Source organism: Temnothorax nylanderi, unplaced genomic scaffold (genome assembly GCF_030848795.1).
Source record: "Temnothorax nylanderi isolate EJ_2023f unplaced genomic scaffold, tnyl_v1.0 TNYL_tig0878_pilon, whole genome shotgun sequence".
Classification (NCBI taxonomy): domain Eukaryota; kingdom Metazoa; phylum Arthropoda; class Insecta; order Hymenoptera; family Formicidae; genus Temnothorax; species Temnothorax nylanderi.
In genome coordinates, this window is record NW_027249940.1 from 47,877 (window position 1) to 58,220 (window position 10,344).

The 10,344-nt window shown below is 39.9% G+C and overlaps 2 protein-coding genes across 2 annotated transcripts; one reads left to right on the plus strand and one right to left on the minus strand.

Annotated features, from left to right (window-relative positions):
• Positions 1 to 790: 790 nt before the first annotated feature.
• On the minus strand, positions 791 to 4,514 carry LOC139785764 (uncharacterized). The gene is made up of 11 exons (XM_071724943.1): positions 4,292 to 4,514; positions 4,127 to 4,218; positions 3,934 to 4,056; positions 3,383 to 3,746; positions 3,152 to 3,243; positions 2,997 to 3,071; positions 2,753 to 2,884; positions 2,599 to 2,676; positions 2,433 to 2,498; positions 2,076 to 2,286; positions 791 to 1,980 (listed from the first exon to the last, which is right to left on the minus strand). Exons 2-11 carry the CDS (start codon positions 4,151 to 4,153, stop codon positions 1,817 to 1,819), a joined length of 1,332 nt encoding a protein of 443 aa, XP_071581044.1. The 5' UTR covers positions 4,154 to 4,218; positions 4,292 to 4,514; the 3' UTR covers positions 791 to 1,816.
• Positions 4,515 to 4,795: 281 nt separating this feature from the next.
• Positions 4,796 to 10,138, plus strand: LOC139785765 (uncharacterized). Its single transcript, XM_071724944.1, has one exon. It carries the CDS (start codon positions 4,796 to 4,798, stop codon positions 10,136 to 10,138), a length of 5,343 nt encoding a protein of 1,780 aa, XP_071581045.1.
• The last annotated feature ends 206 nt before the right edge of the window (positions 10,139 to 10,344 follow it).

The following is a 10,344-nucleotide window of genomic DNA, read 5'->3' on the forward strand; positions in this document are numbered from 1 at the left end:
CTCCCGCTCACACATATACTGTTCTCATTTCGCTAACTTTATTTGTTAATAACTTTTTAATAAAAAGCGACCCCCGACTAAAATCACTTGCATGTTACTCGGGAGGGTGTCCTTGACAATATATGTCAAATTCAAGGTCATCGGAAGTGGGTCCCCTTAACGCCATGTTTACCCACATTTTCGTTTTATCTTTAGACACGAATGAGTATAACGGAGTAATATTATTGGTACGACCTTGTAATACGACGACACGTGCGACGACACCAAGTCTCTTGGTGATCGATCATGCATGTAATTAGGGTATAAACATCATGTCCGGATATTGACATTCTGGATGTACATGGTGCAAAAGCATCTTTTTTTAGGAGTAAAGAATATAACGGAAAGCGACGACGTATAAAGCGTTTTATCTTTTATTTATTATCAGACGTCCCTGGTGGAAATCTTCTCATGGGTAGGCAAAAAAGGGAAGATACTCATGGGGAGAATTGGGACTTCTACCCATGAGTATCTGCCAATGGGAATCTACCTAAGTGAATCTACCTATGGGAATCTACCTATGGGAATCTACCTATGGGAATCTACCTATGGGAATCTACCTATGGGAATCTACCTATGGGAATCTACCTATGGGAATCTACCTATAGGAATCTACCTATGGGAATCTACCCATAGGAATCTACCTATGGGAATCTACCCATAGGAATCTATTTATAGAAATTTATTCATACATATACCTAGAGCACAAAAAATACTGGAGACAAGTTAGATAAACAAAATATCAACAAAATATTTATAAAATTTATATATTTATATAAATCAGAATCATGTACAAGTTATTTCGCGTCAGGCGGATCGCACATGTGCTTTTTTTTCGCGGCTGTTTGTCGATTAGTGAACGTTGTCGGCGTAAACGTACGGACCTCGGCGGAGTAAATAGACGGTGGAAGATAAATAATCGCGGCGGCGAGGCGAAGTTAAATTGCATAAGAGCGTGATTAGCCTCGATTCCAGGTTATGATACGTCTTATAAGACATGCTTCTCTAATGAATCCCGCAGACTTCATGATAACCGAATATAAAAAAAAAAAAAGAAAGTCCTCTGCGATATATATATACCCGTTATTACAAATAAAATAGGAATGTAAAAAATTCACGCGTATACAATTACATCGATCAAATTTAGCCGAATGTGCGCGTTATGCAGAATAAGTAATAGAGTAAATTATAATCGATATGGGTCGAAAGAGGGGGCGATCGCGGCAGAGTTGTTATAAATTAACGTATAATTGCGTCTAGACTAAGCGGATATAAAAACTGTATTTTCGCCGTGATTGCAAAAGCGATTTCTGCATTGTAACCCGACTTTGCCTCACCTTCGGGAAGACGAGAGATTGGACAGCTTCTGTCTGCTGGTAAAAGAAAAAAAAATGCGATAAATTATGCCGCCCCCCTTCTTCTATTTCTTCGAGATGACTCGGCGATAAAATAAACGTTCTAAGCATCAATAGCGTCAAAATGAGAATAAAATAAATCGGATATATTTATATACCGGTCTATTTTACCGGAATTGATTGGGATTTGAAAGGAGAGAGAAGATTAACGGCGAATATATCGTGCAAAAGACGACGATTCTCTTTCAAGAGAGTCTCGTCGACGACTATCGCGCGTCCACCGCCTCTCATTACAATCTAAATCCTAGTTCGGTCGACTTGCTCTCGACTCTCGGGACTTTTCAGAAGCCGTCCTTTGCGGCAGAGGTCAGTCGTTAACGCGTCTTATGGGCGTCTTAGGGATGATAGGTCATGTATATTATTTAATCTTCTTCATCGGATGATGTATCCTTTAGCTCAAATGTTTGACGTACAGTTTTAATTTTTGAAGACAATATTTTATTAATATTGTTTAAACGCTTTTGTAAATCCGCCGGATTTACAGAAGCATTATTCCGTTCCAAGTAAATTCTTTTTTGTAAAAGATCTGAAAGAAGAAAGAATTTAATAAAACATATGTTTATCAAAATAAATACCTATTTATTAAATAAGTTGATTTTAATTAGTACTGAAAATTAATACCTGACAGATATTTTTTCTTATCTGGCGAGCAAGCCTTTCGTGCCTTAGAGTTTGCTTTATTTGGGCAAGCCTTCCCAGAAGCGCTTTTTTTTGATAATTCTTCTCGGGTCCATAGCATGTCGGCGATTTTTTTTACAAATTTTCCATCTCCTTTCAATCCCAATTCAACTTTATTTATTTGATCAAACTGTGCCTGTGACACAGCAGAAACCTATAGAAATAATAAAAATAATAGGCTTACATCATGAAGTCATATACATATACAGCATTAAGGCAGAGATTATATAACACACATGACTTTATATTTTTTGATGACGTGATGTTATTTAGTAAATAGTTTTAAGAAGTTTAACTTACTCCATTTGAAGGGTTAATGTTATAAGCGGGACCTTCCAAAGTATAATTTTTATTTGAGGTAGCACCCTGTAAAGAATAAAAGAATAAAAAAATTATCGTTAATTATTTTAAATATTTTAGATAATTTGTAGTACATTTTAAATTCTTTAAATTTATCATAATTCACCTCTAATTGTGGTCGAATTTCAGTTTTGTTTTTGTTATGTAACTCATCCTTCTCGATATCATCAACTACATATGATACCTGCAAAGATTTAAAGTATTATAAGTATTTTCTTCCAGAAAACAACATTCTTCTTTTAAATAAAGTTATTATTTACATGATCAGAATCTTTCAGTTGACCAATATGTTGACTTTTTGAAGCGCTACTTAGAGAAGTGTCCACTTTCGGTATTTGAGGAATCGGCTGCTCAATGTGCAGCACAGTGACTTTCGAATCAATGTCGTTGATCTGTAAGCAAAAGATTTGAGTTCAATTGTCACAAGTGTCATCCTTCAGGTTATAGTACTATATTTATTTATAAAAATTATTATATTAATGAAAATATTTCTTCACTACATACAACAGGCAAATCTTCATTTAAAATTATGCTGCTTTCATCAAAATCATTTTGCCAATCAGGTAATTCGGTCTTAACCTGAAACAATTTAAACAATTATACTTTTACTAATCATAAGAATGTTTATATTGCATAATAAATAAATGAGTAAAACTTACTTTTTGATATTTTGGAATTTTACTAGAACAGGAAAGCTCATTGTCAGACTTATGTGAATTATCATGTTTTTTTAGACAATCTTTGAATTTATCTAAAAACAAAAACAGCTAATCAGTTTTAGACATGAAAAAATTTCATATAACAACAAAAAGAAATTATATATTATCAATAAAATATAGAAGCTACAGAATCAAAATATGAAAATATTATAAAAAAACAAAAATATTTACAGCTATCGTGCTTGGCACTTTTGTGCTTTGACGATTCAGACTTGTGAGAAGACCGATGCGATGAGTGGTGTGACAATTCCTTCTCTTGCCATTTAACATTTAGATCTAATATTTTGAAATATCGATCTTCGAGATCTTTGTATTTCATTTCTAATTCTGTATATTTTTGCTTCCATTCTTTGAGCTCTTCCTGAAAATGCATTATGTGTTCCATATTATTGCTTACAGTCTTTTGCTTCTTAATAATCTTCTCATGCTCATCTTCTGAAGCATTATCCATACAAATCAAATCATCTTCTTTCGAAAGTTCTCGAAAAGAACAAACTGTATTTGAAAGTTTGGCCTCTTTGCTGTCTTTAATCTCCTGTTATGGAAACGCAATAGATAAAAAGAAGCATTTACTTCTATGAGTGTTAAATAAAAAGGTTAACTTAAGCAAAGGAATTAAAGTAATCATAAATTATTAACAAAAATTAGAAAATTTTATCAAAAAGAAATTTTGAACAAGACAATTATTCTACTTCTTAAATGACAAAACAAAATGAATGTACCTTATCCCTTAGTTCCCTTTTTTCTAAGTTTTGGTTACATTTATCATCACTTAATCTTTGAAGATTATATTGTCTTGCTTCTTCAATACAGTTGTTCTTTTTGCTCTTGCCTGTCATTTTCTTCTAGAAAAACATTATTATTTCAAAAAATCAATACAAAGATTTGAAAAAAATACAATTTTCTTCATCTTACTTTGTTTTCTTTACACTCTGTTTTCATTGTAGGTTGAACAGGTCTTCGCCCTTTCGGTTTTTCGCACAAAGCAGTGAGGTCACTAAGAGATTCTAAAATAGAAATGTATTACAAACAGCATTTTGTATTGTACAAAAAAGTCTTAAAGAATTTAGTATAACTCACCTGCATAGTGCAGTAGTTTGGCTTTATAATATCCAGTGAGAGGCACTTTCTTTTTACCACACACAATTTTTTCTATGTCTAATATTTGTCCCTGTTCTTTCAATACTGTTTTTGGGGTCTCTTCTTGATTTACACTCCAAAACACTTTGTACTCTGATCTTGTAACACAAGATTGTAATTCACTCAGCACTACTTCATAGTCTTTAAAAAAAGATAGCGGAACATCAGCTTTTTGCTTATCTTGTAGAGAGAGAACTTTGTTAGAGAGCGCTTGTGTGGCTTGTGAGAGCGAATTCTTATTTTTTCGCGTAGGTGGCAGGCTTGTCTCCTGTGTGGTATGAATGCGAGCGAGCAGAGTTCCTTGGGAAGCGCTAGCGACACGTGCGTTCCTGAATAAAGATCCTCAATTTTTACATCCGTGCCTTATTTACGCATCTCATTCCGTTCAATTGTGAACATCTGGCGACCGTGACAGGATTTTGGCGTAAATAATCTCATGTGATCATGGATAACTGCAAGAAGCTGAGGAAAACCGCGCGTGCGGCATTCACAAGGACATACAACTGGCTCTCAACGAACATAAGTAGAGACGCAGCAATTGAAGATATACAAGCACAGTTTGCGTTGTTAAAAGATAAAGCCAGTGAGATGGAGGATCTCAACGATAAGTTACAACAGTTACTACTCGAGCGAGAAGAAACGACGGATCAGGACCTCGAAGAGGAATCCACGGCATGCGATGATTATCGTCTCAAGTATTATCGCATCAAGACACAAGTTACGAATCTGATGCAACCGATTCCCCCCATTGCAAATGGCGGCGAGGCTGTTCAACCAATGAACAGACGTGACAACGAACAAGCCATCCAAGATAAACGATTCAAGCTACCGAAGATCGAGTTGCAGAAATTCAGCGGAGAGTTACGCGAGTGGCTGCAGTTTTGGAGTCTCTTTAAGAATATACACGAAGATCAACAGATTACCAAGGAAGATAAATTTCAATATTTAGTTCAGGCTATGGTAAAGGGATCTAGAGCTAGTGATCTCGTGAATAGTTATCCACCGATCGCGGAAAATTATGACAAAGTGATAGACAGTTTAAAATCAAGATTCGGTAAAAACGATTTGTTAATTGAACTATACGTGCGCGAGCTGCTCAAGTTGGTATTGAACAACACCAATAAGTCGGGAAAGAAGCCATCCGTCGGTAACCTGTTCGACAAGCTCGAAACGCAGTTGAGAGCGCTCGAGTCGCTTGGTGTCACTACTGAAATGTGTGCGGCCATGTTGTATCCCCTAGTGGAATCTTCGCTGCCGGAAGAGACATTGAGGGTTTGGCAGCGATCACCGGCGTCGTCTGGCGCTACCGTCGCAAAGGACAGGCTCACTAACCTCATGTTGTTCTTGGCGGAAGAGGTTCAGGCAGAACAAAGAATTGAAATGGTCGTTAGTGGTTTCGGCGTTACCTCAGAGATAAAAGTGAAGGACAGGAATAAGAGAACGAAACAGGAAGCGTCGGAAACACCGACGGCGGCAGGACTTTTAACAGTAAATGAAACGATTGACTCTAAATGCATTTTTTGTGACGAACGGCATAACTGTGTGAATTGTGAAAAGGCTAAGAAACTATCTCTGGCAGAGAGGCAGGAGATTGTTAAAGAAAAGAGAGCCTGCTTTTGTTGTGCCAAAATCGGACATAACCTTAAGAATTGTCGTTATAAGGGTAAGTGTGCGTGGTGTGGTCACAAACATATTCTGTTGTTATGTCGTAGTGTGGCCTCTAATACGTCGAGCTCCGGAAGTAAAGCGAAGACGGACACTCAAGAAAAAGACGTCGTGGAGAATCTGTCCAATCTGTCATCGGGCCCGGAAGTTTTTATGCAGACATTTATGGTTAAAGTATACAACGGCAATCAGGAACAGTTAATTCGAGCGGTCGTTGACTCTGGGTCACATCATTCGTATATCTTAGCTGACGTGGCTGCGAAAATGCAATTCAAGGAAACAGGTAATCGTACGATGATTCACTCGCTATTTGGAGGCGTAAGTACTCAACCTCTGGATCACAAACGCTACCTCGTTTGTTTACGTAGTCTTGACGGTGGCTACGCGTGCAATTTCAACGCATTTGAGCAGAATAAAATATGTGTCAATATTCCCAGGGTGACCGGAGGTTCTTGGATCAAGGAACAAAGAAAAAAATCCATTAATCTCACAGATGCTAACCACGATGAAGTACCGATTTCCCTCTTGATAGGAGCCGATGTTGCTGGCAAGCTTTTAACCGGTCGAATAGTTCAACTTGATAATGGAGTAACGGCTGTTGATACCAAGTTTGGATGGACAATAATGGGCAAAAATCCATCGCACGTTTGTCAGCGCAACGACAGTGTGGCGATCGCCTTTTCTATGTATGTGAACGAGGCGAAGATCGAAGACCTGTGGAATTTGGACGTTTTGGGAATACAAGATCCCATCCAAAAATCTACGAAGGAAGAGCATCAAGAAAACGTCCTAAAAGGCTTTCGACACACTACAATCATAAACGAGCAAGGACGTTATGAAGTACGTTTGCCCTGGAAGGAGAACCACCCAACTCTACCGATGAATCGTGCCACAGCTGAGCGGAGGTTAGAAAGTACAATCAAGAAGCTAAAACAAGATGGTCTCTACCAAGCCTACGACGATGTTTTTCAGGATTGGTTAAACGATGGTATAATAGAAGAACTTTCTAGCAATGAAGCAAAGGATTATGGACATTACCTGCCACACAGACACGTAGTTAAGGAAAATAGCACGACTCGGATTCGCCCGGTTTTCGATGCATCGTCAAGAGAAAGAGAAGGTCCCTCGTTGAATCAGTGCTTAGAGACGGGACCAAATTTCATCGAATTGATACCCGAGTTACTGCTGCGATTCAGGCTGCAGAAATTTGGAGTGATAGCAGATATACGAAAAGCATTTCTCCAGATTAGCGTCTCGAAGCAGGATCGAGACGTTATGAGATTTTTGTGGAAAAGACAGCCTGAAGACACGGAATTTGTGGTCTATCGACACTGTCGTGTCGTTTTCGGAGCCACAAGCAGCCCATTTTTACTGGGAGCAACCATCGATCTTCATCTGGAGAACATTGCTCGAGACTTACCCGAGGAGGAGATCAACTTAATACGTGATCTTGCAAAATCCTTCTACGTTGACAACAGTATAATGAGTCTCCCAACGGTCGGCGAGGTAGAAGATTTCAAGAAGAAGGCGACGCTATACATGAGTAAAGGAGGATTTGACCTTCGAGGGTGGGAGCATTCTGGCGATATGGGTCCCTCGACAGAAACTTCAGTTTTAGGCCTTGTCTGGGATAAAGTCGAGGACATATTGAAGATTTCCGGCCATTGTTTACAACCAAAGATCCCCGAGGTAGTCACAAAAAGGAAGATTTTGGCGGCCACACAGAAGGTATTCGACCCAATTGGCATTGTTTGCCCGGTGCTGTTGTGCCCGAAGCTGATTCTGCAGGCATTGTGGACTAAGAAGACAAATTGGGACGAGACGGTCGATGAGGAGACGGGCGCAGCTTTTGTCAAGTGGCTTCGAGACTTAGAGCTTCTTCGTGAAGTTAGAATTCCGCGATGGGTTTTTGGAGGAACTAATGATTTTTTGTCACTCCATTTGTTTGTAGATGCCAGTCAAGCCGCCTATGCCGCAGTAATTTTCGTAAGAGTTGCCTGCAGCCAGGGGATTAAAGTCCATCTAGTTCAGGCCAAATCCCGACTCGCACCCCTAGGAAAGCCGACGATCCCACGCCTGGAATTGATGGGTGCTGTTATTGGAGCCCGATTACTGTGCAGCATCATCAAGTATTTGAATCGTCCTGAGGTCAAGGTGTACTGTTGGACTGATTCTACCACGGTGCTTACATGGATCAAGAGAGAGAGTCAATGGGCGACCTTTGTCTGGCGACGAGTGCAAGAAATTAGGCAATTGACAGAACCTGATGATTGGCGTCATGTTCCTGGAGATTTAAACCCTGCTGATCTTCCGTCCAGAGGATGTTCTGCCAGAGAACTAATCAAGACTAAATGGTGGCTAGGACCACAATGGCTCTCGCGCCCTGAAGAAGAGTGGCCTCTATCCGACGCTAAGATAGATGAAGATGCTGTTCGAAGCGAGATGAAGAGAGGAGCGGTGAGATCAAAGGTTGTACAAATCTCGTCCGTGCTAGTCGCCAATGCAACGGAGCATGAATCTAAGGCAAGTAAAGAAATGATGATTCCGGATACTTCTTATGAGGGAATTCTACGACGATTCGCCTGGATGATGAGGTTTGTTGCAAATTGTCGGTTAGAAGCTTCGAAACGAGTGAAATCCTATTTAAGAGTAAAAGAAGTTACAGCTGCAGAATTAAAATTGATACGCATAGTTCAACGTGAAAGCTTTTTTGGCTTCAAGGATTCAAGGATGAACTCGATGAACACATATCTAGACGAAGATGGAATAATTCGACTGAAAAGCCCGGTCGCGAATCGGGACGATACCATGGACTTCAGACACCCGATCTTATTAGATTCACGACATTCCTTGGTTAACAAACTCATTGAGTGCACACACTTGAGGTTAAACCATGCACCAGCAAGTATTATGATTAACGTTCTACGAGAGAGATTCTGGATACTGGGATGTAGAAGAGGTGTTAACGCTGTTATACACAGTTGTGTTTCCTGTCGCAGATTTGATGCTAAGAGAGTTGAGGCATTGTCCCCGGCTCTTCCTGGAAAACGAGTTAGAGATGCAGCCGTCTTCGAGATCACTGGTATGGACTACGCAGGCCCTTTGTTTCTCCGAGACAAAACCAAGGCATGGGTTTGTCTTTTCACTTGTGCCATTTATAGAGCGGTCCATTTTGAATTAGTGTCTTCTCTGACCACGGAGAATTTCCTGGAAGCGTTCCGACGATTCGTGTCGAGGAGAGGTCGGCCTTCCTACGTTTACACGGATAACGGTACCAATTTTGTTGGAGCCAACAACCTTTTGCAAAACATCGACTGGAGAAAGGTGGAAAGTTATGGCGTCGTTGAGCGAGTTCAATGGCAATTCAACCCCCCCTCTGCTGCCTGGTGGGGAGGATGGTGGGAGAGAATGGTGCGCTCAATGAAGGATATGCTTCGAAAAGTCCTTGGGAGAGCTGCCTTGAATTTTGAGGAGATTACTACCGTGCTTTGCGACTGTGAAGCTGTTATAAATAATCGGCCCTTAACTTACCTGGCTGAAGATACCTGTCAACTCGTGTCATTATCGCCTTCATTATTTCTTCACGAGTTGAAAAATGACCAATTACCTGATGTCGATATAGCAATTACCACTCAGAAGATTACTGCAAGACTTCGCTACATTCAGGTACTACGCGAGACTCTGAGAAGGCGTTTCAGAATCGAGTATCTTGGTCAGCTGAAACAGAGTCCTTCGACGCGATCTACTACGCGCACTCTCAAGGTGGGAGATGTCGTCCTCATCGGCAACGACCTGCAGAAACGTTTGGACTGGCCTTTGGCCAGAATAATTGAACTTATTCCTGGAATTGATGGAGAGACGAGAGTTGTTCGTTTAAAAACAGCCACGGGAGAACTTATACGTCCTGTACAACGAGTATTTCCCTTAGAAGTACACTCTGGAGAAGAATCTTTGGATGAGCTGAGAGCTTGTCATCAGTCAAAGAAGAAACCGTCAGAGAAAACAAAGACTGTTCCCGCTAGTGAAACTTGCGAAGTGCGAACGAACAATGACGTAGAAAAGCCCGAAACGCGTACACGTTACGGAAGACTTGTAAAGCCCCCGTGTAAATTTAAGTCTTAAGGATTGTCATGTGTTAATGTTCTTTTGAGCCTATTCCTTTTGAAATAAGAGATAAATTTTTATTTTTTTTTGTTTTAAGCCGTTAAAGTAACCCTGTGTGTTGAGTAGTTGGGACTGTCAACAACTCAAGGTGGGAGAAAATGTAGAGAGAGAACTTTGTTAGAGAGCGCTTGTGTGGCTTGTGAGAGCGAATTCTTATTTTTTCG

Coding starts and splice junctions, on each gene's coding strand:
- LOC139785765 (XM_071724944.1), top strand. CDS start 4,796: ATGGATAACTGCAAGAAGCTGAGGAAAACCGCGCGTGCGGCATTCACA.
- LOC139785764 (XM_071724943.1), bottom strand. CDS start 4,153: ATGAAAACAGAGTGTAAAGAAAACAAA. Junction 3,072..3,151: donor AAATTCCAAAATATCAAAAA/GTAAGTTTTACT, acceptor AAATTGTTTCAG/GTTAAGACCGAATTACCTGA. Junction 2,287..2,432: donor ACATTAACCCTTCAAATGGA/GTAAGTTAAACT, acceptor TTATTTCTATAG/GTTTCTGCTGTGTCACAGGC.